At 47.2% G+C, this 27,615-nt stretch overlaps 1 protein-coding gene across 1 annotated transcript; it reads right to left on the reverse strand.

The window, feature by feature from the left end:
• Nucleotides 1-43: 43 nt before the first annotated feature.
• Nucleotides 44-26,546, reverse strand: SLC24A1 (solute carrier family 24 member 1). The gene is given in 10 exon segments (XM_032617708.1): nt 44-351; nt 1,295-1,461; nt 2,552-2,641; nt 3,378-4,103; nt 6,076-6,126; nt 6,129-6,169; nt 7,270-7,356; nt 11,592-11,700; nt 13,368-13,421; nt 24,610-26,546. Coding segments are annotated over 10 exon segments (3,453 nt in total). The 5' UTR covers nt 26,488-26,546; the 3' UTR covers nt 44-101.
• Between the last annotated feature and the right edge of the window lie 1,069 nt (nt 26,547-27,615).

A 27,615-nucleotide genomic window follows, 5' to 3' on the forward strand; every position in this document is an offset into this window, starting at 1 on the left:
TCACTCTCCTGGATCATGTTCATTCTTTAATGTAACAAGTGGTACAGTAACTTCTGGCATGGTTTTCTGATCCGTGTCCATTTTGAGCAACAGTGACTGACTTAGACAGACACAGGACAGGATATGATTCGATCTTCTAACATCACACTGATTATCAGGAATACAAAGTACAGGAGGAACATGGTAAAGCCCAGGATCTTGTTCATTCTCCATTTGCATAATGCAATTGAAGAGATCACAAACAGGAGCATGAGAAAAAGCAAAACAATGGCACAAAACAAGCCATTGCTACTGACAGGAACAGGCTGTAATCCATTGATAAAAGAGAAAAGCATCCAAGGAAGGGGCAGGCTGCAAGATGGAAGAAACAGTGTGAATATTCTTAATGTTTATAATCATGCCATATACTTAACAGTATTTTACAATTTACAAAGCACTCATTTTTACACAAACCTGTGAAACAGAGCAGAAAACATTCATTTTAAAGGTGAGAAAACTAAGGTTCAGGGAATTATGTGCCCAAGTACTCACAGCTGATAACTGGGAGAGCCTAAGACTAAAACAGGTTTTCTGGGTCTGAGTTTGTTTTCGTCATACTTCATGACTTCTGTATGACTAACCTAAATTGGTAGATGTGTGACTCTCTAAATCAGGATAAGGCCTAGCTCAGGATAACATTTCCTTACATTCGTTAGTGATCAGGGCTCTCCTATGCCCTCTTACCTGCCCCACCCTGCAAACACACACATATACAAATTAAGGAAACCAAAGCCACCACCCAAATCCAGAACATGATTGGGGAAATGAAAATAGCGCGGACACTCTGCTCTGACAAAGTTGGGAGGAGCGGGGTAAGCAAACCCGTACAGAAGTAAGCAGCATTTGTTTGTTTATACAAAATGGTTTTAGAACCTCTGAGCCAGCAGGAGTCCAAATGCAAAGAAGCAAGAATGTCAGGAAGTAAGACTGAGTCACTGCTTCTTCCAACCCCACCTCCTCCACCTTGGGGGTCAGTGAGCAGAGCATTTGTATTTGGTAATGGAATTTAATGGACTTCATTTTTCAATTCATCTATAAATTCTAGTCAGTTACATTTCAGGCAGCATTTTAGTTCTATTATCCTATCTGGCTGTGATGAATGAAGGGAGGATACTTTGTTGCCTTGCAGAAGCTAAAAACATAAATGCCCTTTTATCCCATGTATAATGAATGGAGCAAAAAACCAGCAGACAGAGCCAACACAGTGTTTGCCAGTCATACATATCATGCCCTAGAAAGCAACTTTGCCACTCACCCCACGGTGATATCAAATATGTTACTGCCCACAGAGCTTGACACGGCCATGTCTCCCAGGCCTTTCCGAGCGACAATCACACTGGTGATGAGGTCAGGAATTGATGTGCCTGCTGCTAGGATTGTCAAGCCCATAATCTCTTCAGAAATCCCTATTGTTTCACCAACCTGGTAAATAGTAACAGTAATGAGAAACCAAGTGAAAAATCTGAGGCTCTTCAAAGCACCAACCACATACTACTTTGTGCAAAACCAACACCTTCCACAGAGTTCACATTCCCTTGGCCTGAGTGAGGTAGGGTCACAGCAGAACTAACAGCTGGGGAGATGGGCCATGGAGAGAAAGAACAGGACCCCTGCTCAAAGCTTCAGGGAATGATGCTGCTCTTTTCTAAACTGGAGTAAAAGTCCACCTATGATACCACTTACTGTCATTCCAACTACAACACCTCTACCTTCCCAAAAGAACTGCTCCTCCAAAGGCCTCTTGGTGTCAAGTTTCCATTTCCAGAACCACGGACACCTGCTGTGTGCCAGGAACTTTTTAGAGGCTGGAGGTAGAAGTATGAGCAGTACAACACTGACCCTACTCTCAGCTTGAAAGAGAAAAGCATGTAAATAATAAAACAGGGACTTCCCTGCTGGTCCAGTGGTTAAGGATCCACCTTCCAATGCAGGGGATGTGGGTTCAATCCCTGGTCGGGGACCTAAGATCCCACTTGCCACGGGGCAACTAAGCCCCTGCGCCACAACTAGAGAGCCTGCGTGCCGCAACGAAAGATCCCACGTGCTGCAACTAAGGCCCATGCAGCCAAATAAATATTTAAAATAATAATAATAATACAGCTCTGTGCTTAAGTGCAATATTCTAGGTAGAACAGCAAAGCCATTAAGCACTCAGAAGACTGATTAAACGCCAGAACGGAGGCAAAACTGAGCTTGCTCTCACAGTGTGTATGATGTCACCAGGTGGAGAGAAGTGTGGGATACAGAACAGAGGAAGCAGGGGATAATGCTAGGAAGGAATGGTCAACTAGATCAGGTTGTGAAGGGCCTTCTGTCACGCTACAAGACAGAAGAGCCACACCTGAAAAGCACTAGATTCCCTGGAATATAAAGTCTACTTTTTAGCCTTTACAATGTATAAACTACAAATTCACTTGGTCCTCGCTATTCCCTGAGTACCAGAAATTCACCCTGAATAGAAAAAGTCCTCTTGACCTGCTAATGCAGGATTTAGTTCCTGCCGTACACTCACCTGGTGAGCCCACCACACCATGAGGTATGAGAACATGGCTATCCACATGATGGATCCCAGGAAGGTGATAACAAAAAATTTCCTAGCCTCCTGTTTGAAAAGGAAGAGAAATAAGTTGCAGAGGCTAAAGGTCTCTGGCCCTTCTGAGGGAGCCCCAGTATCAGTGAAGAGATCTGCTGGAGGAGTCATGGAGAGGATGTGGAGAAGTTTGACCTTCCATCTCTGTCTCCAGTGAGGACCTTGAGAAGGATGGGGTTGGTGGCCCATAGGGGAGTCCACACAGGAGGGGGTTCAGCAGTTGCCAAACTGAAGAGAGCTACCTGCTTGCCCTGGAACCAGACCAATCTAGGTACCTGGTTTGGCTTCAGCAACCTCTCCCCACCCCACCCCTCTCTGGACCCAGAGACAGAACATGGTTCCCCTTTGGGTGGGGTATGTTAGTCAGACCTTTCCTTATAAACAGGAATACTGGGTAGAAACAGCACTTATCACCCTGGGGTTTCACAATATCCCTGTGCAATGTGGAGGGTGTGCAGTGGCATCATTCCCATATTAAAATCAAGAAATTGAGAATTCGAGGAGGGGCTAGTTCACGTTGCTTATAGTGATGGAAACAAGCACATTCTGAGGCCTCCCAAGCCCATCAGTGTGTCCCCTTAGGTGCATGGTCCCCACTAGAGCTGCAGATTCCATCCCAGATCCTCTCTGTAGTTGAGCCCTGTCAAGCTGGTTTGTCCTGTCCCTTCCGTCCTCTTGAGGGGGAGTGCCGAGAGACCCCACAGCCTCCCTGGGGACAGATAGCTTGGGGACAGCTGGGCAAACTCACCAGCCTCCGAACGTCGGGCACCGTCAGCCACAGTGGGAACACAATGGGCAGAAGAAAGAGGTAAATGGCTTGCTTCTGCCTGGTCTCAGGCCATTCCAGGGACAAAGGCTCCTCCTCCTCCTCCTCCTCCTCCTCCTCCTCCTCCTCTCCCTCCTCCTCCTCATCCTCCTCGTCTTCACTCTCACCTCCATCACCTTCCTCTTCACCATCTATACCTTTCTCATCTTCTTTGGCTTCATCTTGATTTTCAGCGTTCAATTCCTGCTCTCCAGTTTCACCTTCATCACCTTTCATTTCACCATCTTCTCCTGCTTGGATTTCACCTTCACCTTCATCATCTCCTTTCCTTTCTGCCTGGAGGTCACCTTCATCACCTTTCATTTCACCATCTTCTCCTACTTGGATTTCACCTTCACCTTCATCATCTCCTTTCCTTTCTGCCTGGAGGTCACCTTCATCACCTTTCATTTCACCATCTTCTCCTGCTTGGATTTCACCTTCACCTTCATCATCTCCTTTCCTTTCTGCCAGGATGTCACCTTCACTTTCATTCTCTCCTTTCCTTTCTGCCTGGATGTCACCTTCACTTTCATTCTCTCCTTTTTCTTCACCTTCACCTTCTGGTTGAGCTTCACCTCCACTTTGCTCTCCATTTTCACCTTCACCAGGAGTTTTAACCTCATTATCTGTCCTTTCACCTGTGCTCTCAGCTTCAGCCACATCTCCCTGCAATCCAAAGCCAACAGATTAATGGGAAATAACTGCCCTGCTTGTTCCTCCCCACAGTTTTTCCCCACATTTGTTGTTGTTGTTCTCAGAATGTATCTAAAAGCTTGAGTATGAGGAAGAAACTAGTGCGATCATTCAGCAAAATTCCCTTCACAACACTCCTACCCAGTGGTGGTCTGGTCTTTATTTGATCATTTCTAGGGATGGAGAACTCACCACCTAAAGCAGCTTCTGTCATCTTGACAACTCTGATTGGTTTGAAGTCATATTTATACCAAAGTTCTACCTCCTGTGTATAGGTTTACTCTTGGGAGCCATACATAACACTCTTCCATGAGACAGCTCTCTTCCCTGGGTTAAAGATTCCCAGATCCTTCTATGGTTCCCCCATACTATGGCCTAAAGCCTCCTCTCCTTCTTGGTGAACTCATTCTAGTTAGCTTATATCCCATGAGAAGGCTTCTAAAACAACACAGAACACTTCACAGAGTCAAACAGGGTTATCACCCCCCTTATTTTAGATACTGTGCTTCCATTAATGTTGCCTAAAATGACATGGTATCTTTTGGTGGTTACATCACATTGCTGAGTCCATTAAAACTCCTCAACTGCTCTATTACCTTATATGTGTAAAATGATGATGACGAGGAGGATACCTATTTTCTGAGGGTATTTATGTGCCAGGCATCATGCTAAGTGGTATAATAATAGTCATAACAACTAGCACTTAGTATGTTTCATGAGTCAATTAATTTATGATATAGGCAGAACTAAATCCATCTGACAGATGAAGAAACTAGGGTACAGAGTAGTTAAATAACTTGCTTATGGTCCACACAGTTTGTAAGTGATGAAGCTGGGATTGGAATATGGATAGTCCAACTCTTGGCCTCTTAACCACCAAGCTACCCTGCTCTGCAAATGCCAGGGCCGAATGAGATCTTTGGTTCCCAAACCTGGTGGCCTGAGAGCTTACTAGAAATACAGATTTCCTTGCCCCCCCAAACCAACTGAAGTATAATCTCTAGGACTGGAAGCCAGGAATCTATTTTAATATGCTCACAAGTGCTTCCAATAAATGCATCTATAGACCGATGTGTGGGAACCATGGACTGACTCCACTCACTCTGAAAGCCATTGATTCTGAGGGTCCTCAGATTTGGCTCCTAAATGACCTATAACAATGTGCTGGTCCAATCCCTTGAGCAAATGACCTGGGCTGTATGCTCATGGAGTACGTCATCCATAACAAATGTCATGACACTGCCAACCCCCAGCACTGCCCAATGATTCTCAACTCTGCTGCATATTAAAATCACCTAGAGGATTTTAAAACATTCATGCCCAAGGACCCAACCCAGATATCCTGACTTAATTGGTTGAAAGTGCGCCCTGGGCAGTTTTTAAAGCTCCCCCAAATTATTCTAATATGTAACCAGGGTTCAGAGCACTCAATGAAGAAGTCAAATATTAATATCCATGAGGCCTGTGCTTTCAGTTGGAAATGAAGAGTGAGAAGACTTGAGTCTGAAATAATTTCTGCCCTCCCTTCCCCACCCTCATCAGAAGAGAAGGCTTCTTGGAGGAAATGACAAGTCATTTAAATGATAGGTACAGGAGTGTCTGCCCAGCCTGCACCCTCTTCTCTGAAAACTGTCAACTGCTAATAGCCCCTGACCGGTAGCTCCCTTCTCCCACACTGGAGTCAAAGCACGCCACCTCTCCCTGCCACAGCTGATTGGACATAGGTTGGCAACACATTCTCATACATATTATCTTACTCATACTAAGGTATTAGTGAATTAAACTGGCCTCATGAGGTGTTTGATCTTCAAAGAAAGGGCAATGCTTACACCAGAGGAATGAACCTCAAATAGCATTTCCAATCTTCAGGAAGGACTGATTTTTGATTGGCAAATCCTTCCCTGGGCCTCTCAAATTCCACACCTGGGAAGAGGCTTGTGCCTACCTGACTGCCAGGATCTTCCTCCTGATATCCCTTGACGTCTGGAGCAGGGGCCTGGGTGTGACCGTGACCTCAGGGAGCTTGGCTGGCTCCTCCTCTTTAAAGGATAAACATGGGATAGGTCAGAAGAGTGTGCCAGGTTCTGAGGGCAGCTGGCAGAGACTGGTGTGAGTGGTTACAGGCTACTGGACTTGTCCACTTCAGGGTCATAGAAGGTTTGTTTGGGGAATTTCTTGTTAACAGGAAAAGGAAAATGATGTGATGTGAATTGTTACTGTCCTGTCCACAGAGAATGTCCTGCAGATGAGAAGGACAGCTGGGAAAGTGGCTCTCCTTGCTCTTCTCCCTGTATTCAGACATTTCCATCCTGGCAATGTAGCCAAGGATACTGTGGAACAGCTTAAAAAGAGAGGGCAAAGCCCCAGCTCTCAGCGCCCTGAACCCTTCCCCTACCAACTGCATGAGAGGAGCCTGATGATTTCAAAGGCAGCAGCTAGGGAGTCTTGGAATAGGACTGCAGGAGAGGGAGAACTGGAAAGTCTGGAGGTCTAGGTTTAGGTACAGGCTTTCTCACTTCTTGGCTATATATCTTTGGGCAAGTCACTTGACCTCTCTGAGCCTCAGTTTCCTTGTCTATAGAATGGGAACAATGACTGCTGCTCTACCTCCCTCCCTCCGAAGCTGCTGGGTGGATCAGGCAGGCCTGGTGTGCTGTGCAGAGCCCACTGGGCAGTAGCTGTCTCACTACCGTGTCCCAGCTGCCACATGGATGCTGAATGTTTTCATCACCAGACCCCCGATGGCCCTCCCTCACTGGGGTTACTGGTCTCAGACCAATTCCCTAGCAGCACTGTGTAGAAGTGACAGGAAGAAGAAATAGAGTCCAATAGAATCTCATTTGGGACAAGATTTAGCAAAAAAGAAATAGAAGTTCAATAACCCCTGCCAGGCCTTGCCTACCCCATGTGAGGAGAGTACGGAGGGAGCTGTACAGGGGCCACCTCCGGGGCTGCAGCCACGCCAGGAGGGGAGCACCCTGGAAGGAAGGAGGCCGGAGTGCAGCAGGGAGGAGGGGAGCACCAGCTCATCACTCCAGCTGACTGGCTAAGAGAGGACCAGGAGGCCGCCCAGTCCCTGGCTGACAGGAGGGAGGAAGGTGGCAGGAGAAAACACCACTGGTCTCACCAATCCTCTCACCTTCTGGTTTGCTCTCTGCTTTGGCCTGAGGCTTGGCTTTGGCCTCCTGATTCAAGCTCTCCTCCTCCTTGTCCTTGGAGGGCCGGGCTGTGAATGAGAAAGGAAACACATCTTATCCAAGACCACCAGTATCCCTGCTACACCATTCAGTTAGGTTTGGTCAGCTGACAGTCAGAGCAGCTGAAAGTAGGTGGAAAGAGGCTGGCCTGGAAGTTGCAACATCTGGACTCTGGTCCTCCTAGGCTTGTTCATGGTGCCCAATTCCCAAACTTCTGCCTTAAATTCCCTACATTGTCACTAACTGGCTATGACCTTAGGTTAGCCACTTAGGCTAGTCACTTCCCCTCTCTAGGCCTACTTCCGATAAAATGACATGGTTTACTTTATTTGGGGGCAACAAATAGGATTTATTTCCTTTATGAACTCAAGTGACGGCTGCTTGAGTGCTGAATTGAGAATTCTGGTCCAAGCTTGGTAGGAGAGTACCATGATTCATCGGTGATATTTGCAATGGGCAGGGAATGAAGAAATAATGGCAGGGAGATATTTTTGCCATCCTTGGACTAGATTGTCTGTAAGGGTCCTTTGCAGCTTAATTTCTATGAATTTACTAGAAGCTTTGCTATGGCTCCAGGGGAACTACTGGTGGCCATGTTCATGAGCCTCCCCCTCTCCAGTGGGAAGGGGAAAATAGCCTGCTACCCAAGTTCCCTGCCACTCTCCTTTGGACTCCAGACACCTGCAGCCCAAGCAGAGTCTCCTTCCAGATCCCTGTGTACACTCTGTGCCTTGCTGGCAGTCCACAGAGCATCGTGCACAGAATAGTGCTGCCCTGATTTCCAGAAAAGAGAAATGGGGAAGTCAACTCTCTTTCAAATATGGACTGTTCCAGGCAACATGCAAAGTGCTGTACATGTGTAATTTCAAGCTGAGAGGCACAGAGATTGAAGTGCAGGAGCTCATGAGCGTCCTCCTCACAGCTGTGCAGTCCGTAAGGGTAAGAGCAAAGTGGAGCCATGGGGTCTATTCTGGGTTCCAGGCTGGCTCTGCCCTGTGAGTGCTGGGTGACCTTGGGAAGCCTGTGTACCCTCTCTACGCCTTAGTGTCCCCTCTCTAAAAAGGCAGTAATATGATAGAGCACTGATGTGGGGAGTCCCATGAGACAAAATAAATAAATACTTTAACTGCTGCAATTAAATATTGCTAAGTTAGCATGGATTCTGGAGCTAGATGCCTCGGTTTGAATCCTAGTTCTGCCCACTTGCTAGCTTTGGATCCAGCTGGGTGACCCTCTGTACCTCAGATTCTTCACCTACAAAATCTTACGGAGTGACTTCTCTGGTGGCACAGTGGTTAAGAATCTGCCTGCCAATGCAGGGGACACGGGTTCGAGCCCTGGTCCGGGAAGATCCCACATGCCGCGGAGCAACTAAGCCCATGTGCCACAACTACTGAGGCTGCGCTCTAGAACCCGTGAGCCACAACTACCGAGCCTGTGTGCTGCAACTACTGAAGCCCACATGCCTAGAGCCCGTGCTCCGCAACAAGAGAAGCCACCACAATGAGAAGCCCGCGCACCACAATGAAGAGTAGCCCCCGCTCACCGCAACTAGAGAAAGCCCACGCGTAGCAAGGAAGACCCAATGCAGCCCAAAAAAAAAAAAATCTTACAGAGTTGTTGAAGGAATAAATGAATTAATATATGAATGTGCTTAAGCCAGTGCCTGGCACCTAGAAAATACTACATAAGTTTTAGCTATGACGACAATGATGAGTTGACGATAGTAGTTGAGAGCAGCTGTTCCACCCAGGAAGCAACTCTGCACTGCTGAGGCCCAGTATTCCAGAGGGTTTGAGTTAGAAGGGACCCTGAAGATCCTCTAGTCCATAATACAGGCAAACTGTGAAGGTTTGGGAATCAAACTCTGCCTGGGTCCAGGATGGGCAGGACACAAAAGCAGGTCTGGAGTTTCCTTCTCTCAACCTGTCTCCTAAACAATCAGGCTGGTTGAGCTGCAGCTGCCTCTGGCAACAGGCTCCATCCTGCAGAGCCATCACTCTGGCAAGTGTGGTCCCTCGAAGTGTCCTGGTGGGCCTGCTCAGCGGGTCCCGTCAGAACTGAGATGTCAGGTGGTGGGCACTCCACTGCCTACCTCATGCAGACTGCTCCAGTGCCCCCTTGGCACTGATCAAGCACTGCAGTCTTCTGTTGAACAACGCATAGCTTTCTGAAGGGCTCCCCTGGTTCCAGTCCTGGTGCTGAGAATACCTGCTGACTGTTGGCTAGAGGAGCTGGCAAGAAAACCAAGTTCCCCTCTTTCCTTCTCCTTCCTCATCACACGCCCTAACCTCTCATTTCCCATGCCACCGAGGAAAGCAGGTCCGCTGAAGGGCCTCTCTCTGTTCCTTTCTATCTCTGTCTCTTTCTTTGTCTCTCTCATATACACACGCACATGTGTGAATGAAATCACCAGAAGCAGCATGGGATTCTGGAGAGGTAAAGCCCCTACCCAGGGTAAGAGTTCAGACCATGGATCAGCTCTGTGGAGAGAGTTCATTGCTTGGAAAGGGTGGAAACATCTGGATAGCCATCTGGAAAGAGCATACGGAAACACAAACATGTATCTGCAAAGTGTTGGGAACAAAGGCCTTCATCCCAGCCCTGCCTGATCCCGGCCCTTCCTGGATGGAATCTCAGGGTGCAGGATCAGGGCCAGCTTCTCTGAGCGGGACTGCATCCCAGGCACATAAGCAATCATTCCCTGGGAGGGCCATTCCATACCCATCGCACACCCACACAGGGTACCAAGCGTGCTTGTCTTCCTGGGGATAATTGCCACTGGCTCCCCCAGCGCTTGTTTCCTCACATGGCCTCTCAACTCTCAGTGCGGCCGGATCATCTCCTTAGTATCAATCTCCTCTGACCTCAGCCTGGCCTGGACATGGCCTGGACATCACATAATCCTGTTAGGACAAGCCAGCAGATGGCTGCTGCTCATGGAAGTGGCCCAGGCAGGGGGCCCTGCAGTCCCATCCAGGAGAAGGTCTTTATCTTTAAGACTTTGCTGAGTCAGTTGATTCCACGAGGAGGGCCAGGCCTAACCCAGGGATACAGCTTCCTTAACTGTGCCCAGGCCAGATACGCCCCCAGCACTGATCACCCACAGGCTGTCCAATGCTGCAGACTCCACTCTTGAAACCCCAGGGATACTGTTTTCTGGAGCTGACAGGGGGGTGGCCTCTTCCCAATGTCTGCGAAGCTCCTCATGAGAATTTTCTAGGGAAGGTTTGATCACCTCGTCTTTGACCATATGCTTGTTTTAAACACCAACAACCCAGTATCATATGTGAAGAAGATGCTTCAGGGCCTGAGAAATACTGAGGTCCCTAAAATTTGTCCCTGGGGCTCATGGATCAGTCTCTGGTGTCATATTCGGCTCAGTCCTCAGCCTCCTGCCCAGCTGCACTCCAAACTCCCTGGCTTCCGCCCAAGGCCAACCTTTCCTTGATGGGCCTCATGCTGGCGCTCCAGTTCTGCAGCAGTGTCCCAGAGACAGAGGTGCCCAAGGAGAAGAGAAGCGTACCTGAGGATGCCCTTTAGGGGCCTGCAAAGCCTGTTGCGAGGTAAGCTCTCTGGGGAAGCGGGGCAGAAGGCAGGTCTCCATAAAGTGGGTGGGTGAGGATCTCAGCTGCCTCCATCATTTGTCAACTTGGGCATCAGCTCCCACTACACTTTGGACCTCACCACTCCCAGAAGTGGTCCTGGTGGCCCCAGGGTGTCCTTTGGGATACCTGGCTTGGGGAGGGGTCAGCAGGCTTCCTAGGACTCTGGAGCTGAATACAGAGCAAGGGAGGCACCATCCAGAGCTTCCAGCTCTGGGGCCCCGCAGGTGATTGCCCCCAGAAGCAGCCCTGGCCACACTATCTTGCTGGAGACTCTTGTGGGACACTGGGGGCTAACTCATGGGGGTGGGCTCTGCAGGAAAGTCACGGAGGGCAGCCCCAACATAGACCAGTGCACGGCACATGACACTCATGGCCTCACTCACTGCAGATGAACCCTTCATTTTACAGGAGGGACACGGAGACAGGGAGGTAGTGGGATGTGGATACCTAAGGACCTTAGCTCCTCGGGGCCCTCTCCTGGTGGGTCTTCCCAGACTGCCTGCCTCTACCACCCTCTCTCTTCTGCTAACTCTCTTCCCACTCCCACCCTCACTCCACCTGCTGCCTCTCAGTTTTGCAAGTCCCAGTTCTTGTTCAGCTGCAGGAGGGAAGGAGTGGACAGGGAGACCACGCAGGTCTGGGCAGACCTTGCTTACCTTCCCCCAGAGTGTCCAGGCTGTGGAGAATGAGCTGGTAGATGGTGCTGCGGATGGTACTGTTGTGCAGAGAGGCCAAGCTGCTCCCTTGGGTCAGCACGGACGCGAGCTAAGCAGGAGAGAGCAGCGCAGGCCTCAGCGGGCCTCTGCCCGAGCCGGGGGAGGAGCCACACGGGGGCCTCACTAACCCTCCTCCCTCCTATAAAGATCAGGCCAGAAGCACAGGAGCCTTATCCTGGCACCCCGTCTTCCTTCACCTCAACAGGACAGTTACAGTGCTTTCTTTCTCAGCCTCCCCTCAACTCTTCCATGACTGGCTAATTCTACATACCAAGTCATTCCCCAAGCTCTTTGACAGGGAGCAGACAACGTGTATTAAGGATACCACATTACCGAGGGTTTGTCCATCCCTGCAAGTACATCCTCAAAGAAACACTCTCACCCATACACCTCACAGACAGCCCCACGGTGCATGGGCACAGCCCCTTACAGTCCACAAAGAGCATCATGGTGCTTTATCACTGTCCCACCTCCAGACATAAGCAAGGCTTTGATCCCCGCCTACAGAAAAAGAAATGAAAACTCAACAAGGCTGGGTGGCTTATCCAAGGTCGTAAATGAAGGAGTCAAGACTAGCACCCAGGTCTTCTGATTCCAGCCCTTTCTTTTCTACCCACATGCTCAAGAGACCTTCACGGGCACACACATACACACATCTGTATGTGCAGACACACGGATGTGGCACACATTCATTCACAGTGCTAAAAAAGAGACAACAGGTCCAAAATGGAGTCACTTGTACTCTGCCCACATCACCAAACCGAAACATAAAATACCTAACTGCAGTTTCAGCCCCTCCTGGGAATGGACTCTTAACCAGTCAGTCTGGAATTAACTGGTTAGCACACTAGTGAGGTAATCTACCCGACAGACCCCTGCTGTCCCCCAAAGGAAGGTGACCTTGCCTGAAACAACCTGGAACTCCTTTCTATTTGCTAGATGGGATGCTGGCCAATTCATGAATTGTTGAATAAAGCTGATTTGATTTTTAAACTTAGTTGAATTTTTTTTTTTTTTTTAAATTACGATAGCGACACACATAGAAACATCATCTGACTTAACAAGGGAACATTCAAAGTCAGACAAACTGCTTGCTTGGTCCCTCCCTCCCTACCAACCAACCCTCTGGATCTGAACTCTTCTGCCATCTAGTGGCTATAGTAACACAATACTTCACAACAGGCCTACGGATTTTCGTAGGATGGGGGAGGTTTCATGCAGACCCTGGCCTCTTCTCTCTAAGGTCCCCACTTCTTCCCAAATGCCCACAGGCCAAAGACAGCTAAGACACAGTTTTTCAGAAACCTCATATCCCCCCGCCCCACCCCTCGTATGTTTCTCTTAGTTCTGGGGCATTCCAAAGCCGCAGGTAATTAGGCTTTTAGCTCAATCATAGAGTGTTGGGTCTACAAAATGGGACTTGGGTTCATCTAGTCCAGTCATTCTACTGATGCAGAATCTGAGGACCAAGCTCACACAGACAGTGAGCAGTGACATTCTGGACTTAGCTCCCAAGCTAGCACCTCCTCCAAGGCCACCTGGAGGTGACAGTCCCTCTGGCTCCTTCCCTGGCTCACCCTGGCAGCGTTCCCAGGAGCTTCCCAGGTCTGAGCCCAGCCCAGTATCCCCAGCATCAGGGCCACAGCGCCCTGGGTCTGTGGTTGTCCTCTGAAACCCTGCAGTAACCCCACTGGGCAGACTCCACACGGCACCCACCTTCAGCTTCTTGTTATCCTGCTGCTCATCCACCACAACTGTCCCATCGCCCAGCTGCAAATAGGGACAGGAATCACAAGATGTTCAGAGAGACCCTCACCCTTCCTCCCTACTTCCCTCTCTCTCCAGGCAGCCCTCATGTGGGAACACAGAAACACACCCAGAGATAATCTGGCCTCAGAAAATGTTTTAACATGTCCACCACCCCCAGCCTGGCCTTCCACAGTCTGGCTTCAGCCTGCATGCAGTATTCCCAGTCAAATGTGTCCACTCACTGAGGTCCAGTAACACCAGCTACAGCTGTCTTTCAGTCTCTCAAATGCACCATCCTCTTTACCCACCTTGAAACCCTCAGCACACGGTCCCTCCTCCTCTGTTTGGAACCCTCTTTCCTCCACTCCCCACGTTTCAGGTCTCCACTTACATGTCACCTTCCTCTGGGAAGCTAAGGTGCCCAGCTAATTCTCTTTTATTGACTCCTTTTCCTTCATAGCACTTTCCCCAATCTATTTGTATGTTATTTGTATGTTGGCAAACCCAAGTAAATTGACTGTCCCACTAGCATCTTGAAGGCAGACTGTTTCATTCATGACACATGCTTGTATGTCAAGCATGAGAACACTGCCTGGCACTTAGCAAGGGTTCAGAAAACAGTGGTTGAATGAATGAATGAATGAACAGTCTCATGCATATACCTAACCAATTCCAATTCCTAGTCCCTTGTTCATGCCTTTCTCCTCTGCCTAAAATGCCTTCTCCATTCCTCTATGCCTAACTATTTTTCAGAAAAATCAGGGTGAATTCTTACATAAAGCTTTCCCAAATGGCCCCTCTCACCGCCACCCCAGCCCTCACTCCAGCTCTCGACAATACCTCTCTCCTCAAAAGCTGTATAACAACAGTGGACACACTTTGTGATACCAAAAATCTGGCTCTATAATCGAATAAGTGCTTGCTAGTGTCCTGGGGAAGCTGTAGGGCAGCCAGCTGGGGAAGGGGACAGACCTAGAAGACCCGAGATGAAGAATCATTACGCCCACAGTATTTACTCTCTGAACCTCTAGCTTGCCACTTGGCATTTACTATCTCGTAACACCATCTGAACTTCTAAAGAAATCATCATTGTTCACACATATTAGTTGTCTACCCAGCTAGACTTCATGTCTTTTTGAACTACCATATAGTTATCTCTGTTCCCCTAACCTGTGGCATAGTGTCTTGTACACAGCAGATGCTCGGTTAAGGAGAGCTCAACGAGTAGATAAGCCAAGTGACCTCTAGCGCCATCTTCAGGCAGCAGGGTCACCAATGGCTGCCCCCAGTAATTGTCTTCACCTTCCACTGCCTCCCCCACCTCACCAACCTCCAAGGCCAGAAGTAGAACTGGACTTGCTACACTCCCATCTCTGCCTGATCAGAAAATACAGAGAATACTGCCTGATTCAGGGCCACCCACCCATCCATCCGCCCAATTTGTTTACTCATTCAGTTCTTAATTTCTGAGTACCTGCTGTATACCGGGCAGTGTGCTAGTGCTGTAGGGATACAAAGATGTTTAGGGCATGGATTCTACTTACAGAAAGGAACTGAGACCAATGATAACATGAACACATGACAAAGCAGAATGTGCCTGAAGAAATGAGAGGCACAGATTAAGGTGCTGTGCTGGGATGGACACGGAAGCCTTCTGAAAGTAGGTGAAGTTTGGATAATCTTCGAAGGATGGGAGAGGTTTGAATGCTTGGATACACATTGTTGAATGAATGAACAAATGGACGAACATACAAATGAACGAACCAAAGCAGAAATAACCAATCTGAATATGAAGGGGGCACTGTGGATTTTCTGAACAAATCCCGTCTTTCACAATTCTGGGATATTGGAGGCTACAGCACGAAACCCCACTGGCCCAGCCACCTCACTATTTATCACATCCAACTCTCACCCAATGAGTTCTTAGAAGTACGAAAGGCCAGGGCTACCCTTTGGGATGGCTGGTTCTGTCCACAAAAGGGCAGGAGAGACTGACTTTTGCCCCACGAAGCACATGCCTAATGATTTCTCTTCCATTCAGATTTATTTAAGTCAAAATAACTTCTCTACGGGTTCACTGTTCATTGCACATATCAACATCTTCTACCCTCAGTATGCACTAACTTTCTGAAGCCCTTTACATGCATTTTCTCATTCCATATTATTAATTCTATGAAACAGACAAGGCTAGTATTATTATTGCTATTTTGGCAGATGACAAAACTAAGATGCAGAAAAGATTCTGTGACTTGCCCACACTCACAACAATAGTGACAGAACCCCCGACCTCCTAATCTCTATTCAGAGGATTGTTTTTGTTGTTGTTTTTACTAAATCACATTTTTTCCCCAAGCATCAATAAGGAAATGAAGTCAAATTTATATTTCCTAGTGGCTCTGTTTCATATTACTGACATTTCAGGTAGATGGATATAAATGTTTGTCTACATTTCAGTGTGACTGATGGGTCCATATATGGGTAGCGGTACCAGCAAGTAGGTGCTTTCAGAGTATGCCCTTATTACAAACACATTCCCACATCCACCTCTCACACTACACCAATCATCCTCCTCTTTCTTCAGCCCCATCATCCGCACCTTCTCCCTCTCCTCATGAAAGTTAACCAGAGGGCTGAGGAAACCAAAGAAGATGTCTTCATGCCAGCCAAACCCCCAACACCTGTGATGCATCTTGATGAGGATGAGCAACAGGATCCCTTGCAGCCAGCCGTTCACGGGAATCTGTGCTGGTCAACAGGGCGACCCTGCAGGGGCTTGTCCTCCTGACCTCCAATTCCTATCTCCCACTGATGTAGCAGTTAATCATTGACCTCTCCCTTTCTAGACCACCCATGACACAGTTCCTGAACTGCACATTCTGGTCTGTGTGGTTTTTTAAACATTCATTCAACAAAGATTTACTGAATGCCTGGTTGAGTCTTACCTTCATTGAATACAGTCTAGCACCCTGATCCACTCACCTGTCTAGGCTGGAAACCCAAAAGTCTGCCCAAATTCCTCCTCGCTTCCTCACAGCTCATCTACAACCAACTGTCAGATCTAGTTCCTGAAAGTCCTCAAATTTGGCCTCATTTCTCTATTCTCCTGCCTACAATGCTGCAACAGCCTCCTGACTCCTGGACTGCTCCTCTTCTGGTTCCTCATTCACTCTTCAGCCAGAGTGATTTTCTGAGCAAAGCACATCATGTCCCTCCCCTGCACCCTGGGGGCTCAGTGTCCTCAGGAGGGAGTCCACACTCCTTAGCTGAGCATATTCCACCCTCCTGCTTACCTCCAGTTCAGTGCTGTCCAATAGCAATAGAATGCAAGCCACACATGTGATTTTAATTTTTTTAGTAGCCACATTTTTAAACAGTAAAAGAAACAGGTGAAATTAATTTTAATAATGTACTTTATTTAACCCAATATATCAGAATTATAATTCAACATGTAATTAATATAAAAATATCAATGAGCTATTTTACCTTTTTTCTCATACTAGTATACCCAATGTATATTTTATACTTACAGCACATCTCAATTCAGACTAGCCCCATGTCAAGAGCTCAGTAGCTACATGTAGCTAGTGGCTCCCATACTGGACAGTGCAGCTATAGTCTCATCACCCTCTCTCATTCCCCTGGCCTTTATACATGCCTAGGAGACTCCTATCCCTTCTTCAGTCAGCCAACCCCTGCTTGTCCTTCAAGATTCAGCTAAGAATCACCTACCTCCCTTAGGAAGCCTTCCCTGACTTTTGTTGAGATGTCCACTCTCGGCAGTGCTAAATCCCTCAGCACTTACCTGTATCATTACACGTGATATGGTAAATATTACTTTTATTTTTCTGTCTTCCCCACTAAGGGGGCTTTACCACAGAGCTGATGAAGCTTAAACTTCAAGGCCCATCTCTCCCCTCACAAACACTTTCTGAGGCCTCATATTTAATTTTGTAGCAATAGTTTTATATTCCTTTTCTTAAAGAGTGTCAGACCCTACAAAACCTGGATCAACTCCTGCTCCTCTGCTAGGTTGAGCCCCTTGAGTGCTGCCTTATTTCTCACTGTATCCCCAGACCCTACACAGGTTTCATACAAAGAGATTCCATAAATGTTTGCCAAATGAATGAACATCAGAGTTCTTTGGGGCTTAATCCTAATCTCTCTCTCTCTTTCAGAGTAGCATCAGCTGGTCCTTGATTTTAATAACCATACATTTGTTGGCGATTCACAAATCTCTATTTCCAGCCCTGACCTTGTTCATAAGCTTTAAGCCCATTTGTGCAACTGCCTCATAGACATATCCACTTGGAGGTGACATAAACACTCAAACTCACCATTCCAGAGCGGGAACTTTTGAGTCTTCCTAAACCTGTTCTTCCTGTAGTCTTCCTTTTCTCACTAGATGGCGCCACCATCCACCCTGCTGCTCAAGCGAAAAACCTTGACTTCCACTCACCCTCCACATCCACACCATCACCAAATCCAGACGATTCTGTCTTCAAAATATCTCTCAAAGATACACACACACACACACACACACACACACACACACACACGCTGGATGCCCACAACAGCCTCCTAACTGGACTCCCTACTTCCACCCTTGCACACCTACCATTCATTTTGTACATAGCAGTTAAAGAGTGACCTTTTAACTATGACTCCTCATTACATCATTTCCTGTTGAACTTCAAATAAAATCCAAACTCCGTATCTAATCCACAAGGCCCTGATGAAGCAGCTCTCATCCCCGTCTCTAGTGTCCCCTTACTCACTATACTGGCCTCCAGTTCTTTCCTCTAGTGCACCAAGGTCTTTCCCTGCTCTGAGCCTTTGCAAATGCTGTTTCCTCCTCTTCCCCTATGGAGCATGGGGAAGAATTCCAGAAGAATTCTCATAGAACTCTACTTGGACTGTCTACTTGAACTTCTCCTCCTCCAGGAGGACTCCCCTGCTCTCCCTCGCTAAAGGGGGCCCACTACCTACAGTCACTCTCCATCACATACGTTATTTCCTTCACAGCACTTTGCACACTCAGAAGTATGTCATTTTACTTGTTTATCATCCATATGCCCACTCCCCCACACTAAAACATTTTCTGTTAGTTTTATATTTCCAATTTATTCAGGTAGCAGAGCATCTAGAAATCATGCTGTTATTTGTAGAACACCATGAATATTTAATTTCATATTTAATCTCATCACATACACTAGGAAAAAAGATTACTCTGTTGTATGAGTAACAGAATACGTAAAATCTCTTAAAAGCATACACACATCCATGGAAACAACACGCTATTCTACCAGACATGACCAGATGTTTGAGTTTTTCTGTTAATATTTGTTTGTTTCTTATGCATTCATTTTGTCATCTGCTAGCACCCACCAGCAGATGAATGCTGAAAGCTTAAGAAAATTTTATGAAGAAAAGAAGCCTTTACACTGAGAATTTGATTCTTACCATATTTTCCTGACAACTGGAGGGAAGCTGACTATTATTTAAGAAGTTAGGTAATTCCCTGGACTCCACACTCTCACTGCTGAGGGCCCGGGTTGATCCCTGGTCAGGGAACTAAGATCCCACAAGCTGCGTGGCACGGCAAAAAAAAAAAAAAAAAAAAAAAAAAATTAAAGGAGGGAACCCCTCAGCCTAGCTAGGATGAGTTCTTTGGGAGCAAAGTGGATTCCCTGCAGGCTAGTAAGGTCAGGCCCACAGAGGCAGGAAGGGCCCTGGTGGCTGCTTCCTGTCCAGCATCCCTGGCTCCACAGCAGACAGCTGGTTGTCTAGCAGTACAGGTCACTGGAGTAAATGTTAACCCTGACAGGAAAGGGATGACTGGTTCCTAAGGAGGCACCAGGTTTGTCTGCTTGGGGTTTCTGCTGGTTGGTTTAAGAAAAAACCCTGCCAAGAAGAAAATAGCCTGCAATGCACTTAAGAAAGAGTGGCAGACTTCCTCCTGGAGTTTCACATTCTGAAGTATTCCTGGAGGCTGAATGTGGATATGGGGTTTCCAAAGGAGCCCGGACCAGTCTCATTCCCCACCTTGCATCCCTTTTCACCACTGGTGCCCCACAGGGCTGTCTTGCCAATCAGCATCTCATGCAGATAGCCAGTTATTTCTAGCTAAGCTTGTAGCTCTCTCTATAAAGAAGGTCCCATCATCCTTCAAATACAAATAAGGCTTTTCAGCCAGGCTAGAGCCTCAACTTTGGCTTTCTGCAACTATGCATGGTCAAGGAAGGTCAAATATTTGTCATTTGGGGCCAGAACAAATAACACCGAGAGCTTTAAAACCAGGTAAAAAAGTTTCAGAGCAAGCTAAGTTAGACTGTGTCGATAACTATGCAAACACTTACCATTTCTGGGCTTCCCTGGTGGCACAGTGGTTAAGATCCACCTGCCAATGCAGGGGACACAGGTTCAAGCCCTGGTCTGGGAAGATCCCACATGCTGCAGAGCAACTAAGCCCGTGCACCACAACTACTGAGCCCGCGCTCTAGAGCCCATGAGCCACAACTACTGAAGCCCACGTGCCTAGAGCCTGTACCTAGAGAAGCCACCACAATGAGAAGCCCGCGCACGGCAACAAAGAGTAGCTCCCGCTAGCCACAACTAGAGAAAGCCCGCGCGCAGCAATGAAGACCCAATGCAGCCAAAAATAAATAAATTAAATAAGTAAATTAAAAATAAATTAATATATCTCAAAAAAAACATTTACCATTTCTTCATTGGGTTCATAAAAGGCATCCTCAAACCAATACATGTCAGTTTGACAATGTTGTCTGAAATATTTTTAGCTTTGAATTTTTTTTTTCCAGCCAGTGTCAAAAGAAAGACTCTAAAATAGTTACTATGTGTCTATGTTCAACGATACATTTATTTTTTCTGAAAATACTCTTAAGTAAATTCTGATTAGAATCATTCACAAAAAAAACTTCATCCTGGTTCTAGATTACCAGAGCAGAATAAAAAGTAAAGTGAAAGGTCCTCCAGCTGAGAAACTCCACAGATAATCAGTTGGGTGAATATCTGATAAGAAAATGAATCGTTCTCTGCTGATCTTACATCTCCAAATTGTTCAGGTAGGAGAACACCTGCGATTATGTTGCTTAGTAAAACACCACAGGGGTATTCCTATTCGTTTACTTATTGTCTGTGCCTGCTGTCATGCTAACAACAACAGAGTTGAGTAGTCGGATAGAGACTATATGGCCTACAGAGCCTAAAATATTCACTGTCTGGCCCTTTACAGTAAAAGTCTGCCAACCCCTACACTAGTCCATCCCATTCGCTTTACAGATGAGCAGCGTGAGACCTCGAAGAAAAGCAAAGTGACTTTGCAGCACTTTGCACAGTGTTCCTTTTATGAGTTACTTTTGTCTATGTCTGTCCCTTCTACTGGAAGGGACATGATCTTTTTACTTCCCACACTGCTTTTCATTTAAGTGCTTAATAATATAGGTTTGTGGAGTAGCACTGACTTGCCCAGGATAACAGAGATAGTTAGCCATGGATACTGGGTTAAAACCCAGATAAACGGATTCATAAACTGGTGATAAGGACCACCAACTAGCTGTGTAACTTTGGCAGAGTTAATTATCCTCTCCGAGCCTCAGAGTCTCCTCATCTGCAAAATGGCAATAACAATTTATTCTTGCAGGTTTTTTTTTTTTTTTTTTTGGCCATGCTGCAGGGCTTGGGGGATCTCAGTTCCTCGATGAGGGCTTGAACCTGGGCCACAGCAGTGAAAGTCCAGAATCCTAACCACTAGGCAACCAGGGAACTCCCCTTCTGCAGGGGTTTTATGAGAAATTGTCGAGATAATGTACGTATGTCATAGGCCCTCCACAAGTATGGATTCCCTCCCCTACTCCATTTTCTCTATAAACTGGAGACCCTGACCTGTTAGAGTTCCCTGAGGAAACCACCAAATACTTGTGGAGCTTCTGCTTTAGGGATGAGATGTTGGGCTCAGCCCTTTGGGAGATATAAAGATTATTTCCCCCATTTAGTGGCAATGATGACCCTAACACTGTGGCCACACCTCACCCCAGGCTGCCAACAGAGGAAGGGGGAGGCCCAAGTGTCTTTCCCGTTCCTGTTTCCCTCCAAGAAGGAGCTGGCTCCCACTGCCCTCTAATTGTCTTCCCCCTGCTTAAACTTCCTGAGCACTTGTGGCTTTGATTTCTCCCCAACCCTCCTCCTTGACTCCCTACCACTCGGTCTGGCCTTTCCCCACTTCTCTTACTTCCTTACCTTTGGGTGTGTGGCTGACTGAATAAGCCCAGTTTCCCTGACCCCCTGCCTTCTCAAGGAGAAGCTCAAAGAAGGAACCCATTAGTCAGGGAAGAGGTGTGAACTGATAGGTCAGCGTGAGTGAGTGAGTAAGCAAGGCATGTTCATTTTCAAAAAGTTTCATAGTTAAAGTAAGATAATTTGCAGAGGTGAGTACACATCCTTGCATAAATCACAAAAATGAATACTAACACAGTTTACTAGATCAAAGACTGGATTTTCAGAGAACTGCTTCAAGAATTCAAACAGAATGGCTTGCCTCAGTCTGTCACTGAAGTACAGGATAATTTACCTCCCTCTAACAAGATCACAGGGGCAGCCAAACACAGAATGATATAAGCAAAGGCAGTTACCGCTCTCTCTGGCTTTAAGAAACCTGGGGTGAAACTCGAAATCCAGATGTTTTTAAAAATCACTTCAAAATAGCTACACTTTAATTATCTGGACTAATTTTTAGAAGGTAGTTGTTAGTACTGCAAAGTCCTAACTATAGGTTTTCAATTTTAAATAAATATAAATTTACTTTCAAGAACAGCCAGTATTTCAACCTGCTTTTTTTTTTAAATAATGCTGTTAATAAAATTCATACTGGGGCTTTCCTGGTGGCGCAGTGGTTGAGAGTCTGCCTGCCGATGCAGGGGACACGGGTTCGTGCCCCGGTCCGGGAAGATCCCACGTGCCGCGGAGCGGCTGGGCCCGTGAGCCATGGTCGCTGAGCCTGCGCGTCCGGAGCCTGTGCTCTGCCATGGGAGAGGCCACAGCAGTGAGAGGCCCGCGTACCACAAAAAAAAAAAAAAAAAATTCTTACTGGATCTGTTTCAATAAATAGATAAGAACAGTTGTAATCAGCACTGCTCTCACTGGTTGGCAAAGATCTGTTACTAAAGGCCTTGCAGAATGTTTTAAGTAAGTTACAAATTCTCTTTTGAAATCATGATTATGCTTTACTTGCTTGGCAAGCTTTGCTTTGATGGTCTAGTTCTGACAAAATTGAAAATTGAGAATTTGCAGAGTTTAAATAAAAACAGAATTACTATGAAGGACTGGGAGGCAAGTCAAGAGGCATTTTGATGTGGACCATTTTTAAAGTCTTTATTGAATTTGTTACAATATTGCCTCTGTTTTACATTTTGGCCTTTTGGCCATGAGGCATGTGGGATCTTAGCTCCCCGACCAGGAATCAAACCCGCACCCCCTACATCAGAAGGTGAAGTCTTAACCACTGGCCCACCAGGTAAGTCCCAATTTTGAAAACTGCTGGCCTAATGTATACCAAGGCATTAGATACTTTCTCAGAGAATAGTACCAGACTTCATGGCCACCCTCAGCAAAGCCTGCCCTGAGAACTTCATGAGGAGGGAGGACCCTGTTTCCTCATATTAAATGAGGTAGTGCTCTGAGCCTCCCTTTCTTTTTTAAGCCTCTGGCTTCTTAAGAGCAGTCAACTGGAGGGAAATAGTACTGAATGGGGAGTTAGGATACTGGGTTCCCATTCCAGTGAGGATACCTTCTGGCTGTCCAACCCTGGGCAGGATATTTCTCCTTTTTGGGCCATCTGCAAAAATGTACTAATTGGAGGTCAGCTGACCAGATCAGAGAAACAACAGCTGTGCTGGGCCTGACAGAACGGAACTCATTTAGACACAAGACATTATCAATGAATGTTACCGCTACACAGAACATTTGCATGATTAGTTGGACTCTGTCATTTCCGCCAGCGATGGGAAAGGACCTGTCCAAGGTCACATAGTTAGAGGCAGAACTGGATTAGAACCCAGGTTTCCTGACTCTCAATTCTATGCTCTGAACACCACACATACCTCAGAAGTCCTAAAGGAAGTACATTTCATCTCCTTGTATCACACATCTCTGAGACACGTTGCTGAGTTTGGTCTCCATCCTGCCCACTCATCAAAACTGCACTGGATTAAGCAGCTAAATCCTTCCACTCTTTGCATGCAAAATTCTGCTCACACTAGTGGCCTGAGATCTGAAACAGGCAGGCTATGAACCAACTTTTGCCCAAACTCACCCTTTAGGAGCATGAGAGAAATGGGGGTCTGTGTTCCCTAGGGTACCCTCACTTTGGAGTCTCAAGGAACAAAATACTTGGGGATCAATTTTTAGAGATCACTTTCCCAATTAAATTTCACTATCCAGATTATTGAATCATGCAATGAATTTAGGAGGAAGGTCCCTCACAGGGGCAGAAAAATTCTTGGAAAGGAACTGTGGGGTCAGAAGAATGCCCCAGAGTTGGAGCTCTCAGTCTCCAGTCAGCACAGAGAAAGGGCTCTGCACTCACGGCTGGCTTGTCAGTGGATGAGTGGAGCTCCCATCTTCAATATTTTAAAAACAAAACAAAACTCAAAAAGCCTCCTCCTTCTCAGATCCTAACCAAACTACCAGCCCCTCCAGGTCTGGAATGTGAATAAACAGGATTAAATGAAAGTGAGGGTGCTAGATAAACCCTACACACCATGCCCATTTTATCATTTTTCCCTGCCTGATATCTCCTTGGACATTCTCCAAAGCCCAGCTCAAATGTCATTTCTGAAGACCCAATCAGAACAACCCGGGTTCATCCTGGCCCCACCATCTATTTGCTGTGTGACCTTGAACAAGTGGTTTAACTTCATTAGGCCTCAGTTTCTTCCCTTGCCAACGGGGGATCCTAATAATAACCATTTTATAGGACGATTAAGGGCTGACCCAAGGTCACTCCTGCAAAAGCCCCAGCATAGTGCCTGGCAGAGAACAGGACTCTATAAATATTGAATGCATTGCAAGGGAACCAGAACACTCACTCATCTCTTGAGGTCTGACCTAGCACTTTCCATTCTTCAGTCCCTGGCTTTCCCCCACCCCTTTTGCCCAAAAGCGGGCAGAGAAGCCTGAGCCAACCTGTTCTTACCTTGCTAAGGTCCCCTAGGGCCATGACCTTGGCCACTGGCCTCTTGCTGAGTTGCTTCTTCACCCAGAGCTCAAGCTGTTTGTTCCACTTCATGGTGAACACATAGAGGGCATAGGCCAGCAGAAGCAGCAGGCTCTCCCACCAGACAATGAGGCTATCCAGGAAGAAGAGGATGAGCATCATTAGGTCAAGGATGTAGAAGGTGATGTCACGGAACAAGGGCCACCAGGTGAGGTTGAGGATCTCCCGGGAGAAGAGGGCACAAGTGCCAATGACAAAGAGGATGTTGAACACCGCAGAGCCCACTATGGTGCCGATGCCCACATTGCTATGGGAGATGAAGATGCCGATGAGGGAGGTGAAGAGCTCGGGGGCAGAGCCTCCAGCAGCCATGAAGGTAGCACCTGCCACATCCTCAGAGATCTGCAGCTTGTCTGTGATGACACCCAGGGCTGGGACAAAGTACTCGTCACAAACGATGGCCAAGGCTACAAACACATACAGCATGCCAAAGATGTGCAGGACCACCCAGCCCTGCCTCCGCTCCTTCACACTGAACAGGTCTCGGGGGTACTCTGCCTTGGGGTGGAGGTCTGGCTGCCCAGAAGGCAGTACTGAGGGACTGGGAGCCTCTGGCATCCCAGCTGTTGTCAGACTGGGGGAGGGGACAGTGGATGAGACTGGGACTGGCTCCACAACCACACAGTGATGGACCTGAGTGGTCGGACTTGCCCTGACCCTGGGAGTTGCTGGAGTGGTGGGTGCTGGTGAAGGGTTCTTCACCAGCCCCCAGAAGGTGGCTGAGGATATTCCAACGGTCGGTGCACTGGTTCTGGACGAGGGATTCCTAGCCTTCCACGCAGTAGTAGAGGCTTTGGTTTCTGTCGTGATGCTTACTGCCACCTGCCCCTCAGAGGTGGCTGCGGTGTGCTCCAGGACTGTTCCTTGGGGTGTTGTCAGGCTGTTTTTTCCCACTAATCCCCGGTGGTTGGTTGAGCTATTATTGTCCACTCTTCTGGTGGTAGTTAGGGTCTTGTCTTCTGCCACATTCCTTGGAGAAGTCAAGATGTCTGTTTCTAAGTCATTTATCAGGAAGGGTAGGGCGTTATCAGTTACTCCCTTGAGAGGAGTTGGGGTGGTTTCCCCCAATACTCTCTTGGAAGGGTTGGTCTCCAGTATTTTGTTGGTTGTCATAATTTCACTGTCTTTCACTGTTGCTCTGGGAGTGATCCCATGGCTCCTGGTCATTGTCATGAATGTGGATGGGGCGTAACTGTTCACCATCCTACCAAGTGGGGATGGGGTGTATTTCCTCACCTTTCCCCTGGCTTGAGTTGGGCGATAGCTCTTCACTTCTCCCCTGCGTGTTGATGGGGTATAATTATTTACCACTGGTCTGCCTGAAGTTGGAGGGTAGTGATTCAGTGCTCCACTGGGTGTGGCTGGGGTGTCTTCCTTCACTTTTTCTGTGTGGGCTGCTGCTGGGCTGTCGCTGCTCTTGGGTGTTGCTGGAATGACGTTGGCTATCCTTCTAGGTATACTGGGGGTGTTCTCCATTGTTACACCAGGTGTTGTTCCATCTCTGCCTACTGTGGCTTGGGGTGCCCATGTCTCAACCTCCATCTCAGAGCTAGATTTTGGAGGGTCACTGCTCACCATCATCATCTCATTGTTGGAAAGGTCCCGGCTGGCTAATTTTACAGGGTGTTGGGAAGAGACTGCTGCCCACAGTGAGGGGAGCCCCCGGGGGCTCCTCAGGCACTGGTAGGTGGAACCCATGATCAGCATTCCCAATAGGAAGAGGAGGCGCCTCCAATGAAGCCGCTTTGGCCAGAGTAACCGCCTCTCCTGCGCTCCCATCCTGATCAATTTCCCCATGATGGCCAGTTATGCCTGGTTACAGAAGGCCTCTCATTCTGTCCATTGAAAGACGGGGGCTGCTCTGGGATTCAGATTAGAAATCAGAGAAGATTTCTCCATGAAGCCCAGCCAGGGGGTAACCACAAACCTAGAAAGAAGAAAAAAGAAGAGGTTATTTGCTCCTAAAAAGAGAGCTGGGATCCACCAAACCCTCATTTGGAAGAGTGACTATTCACACAGGGGCCTTTGTAGTGAAAGGCAGTTGTTTCTGCTGGAACAAAACAACCCCTGCCCCCTGCTCCAGGGGGCAATGTCTCCTCATGGGAAAAAGAGCATCTTGGGGTCCTCTTTGCTGTGTAGGCATGCCAGCAACCCAGGTTCCTGAGCTGGGTCTACCTAGCCCTCCTAGGGATCCTTGCAAGAGGTCTGCCCACACTCTGCAGGTCCAGCCAGAGTTGCTAGGAGCTCAGTCATCTGTAGCTGGTGTCCCAGGCCACAAATCTCACCTTATCCAAGGCAAAAGGGAAGTAAGGAGGTATGATTTTAAGCTTTAGACAGAAAGTGGCAGTAGTGGAAAGCAGTACAAGACTCTATGTGTTTTTACTGGACTGATTTTAAAATGATTCCACCATCATTCAGAGAGGACAAAGCTTAAAATTTAACGTCATGAAGCTTCCCAGACAGTGTGTGGTGTCATGGGAGGAACATGGGGAATAAAGTCAAAGGCTAGGTTCCCAGATCTGCTGCTTACTAGCTGTGTCACCTCGGACAGGCTAAACCTCAGTGCTTCATCTGTAAAATGGGCATGATAACATATGCACTGATTATGCAAAGATTATCTCTGAAAGGACATCTGGAAAAGGGAAACTAATGGTCAGGGATCAAAGGGAGACTTACTTTTCAGTATATCCTATTGTTCAGTCTAACTTTAACCTTTTTATCCTGTGCATTGTATAATATTTTAAATTTAATTTCATAGAAATAATAATAGTAAGAACAATACCCATCTATGTAAATAGTAATAACAATAGCTATGTCACAGGAACGTTGGAAGAGTAAAAATACATCCGGTGTGGGAAAAGCATTGTACAGAATCAATGCCCCGCAGGGGTTAGTTTTACATAAGGACTCAGGAGGGAAAAACAT

Source organism: Phocoena sinus, chromosome 2, assembly GCF_008692025.1.
Source record: "Phocoena sinus isolate mPhoSin1 chromosome 2, mPhoSin1.pri, whole genome shotgun sequence".
Taxonomy (NCBI): domain Eukaryota; kingdom Metazoa; phylum Chordata; class Mammalia; order Artiodactyla; family Phocoenidae; genus Phocoena; species Phocoena sinus.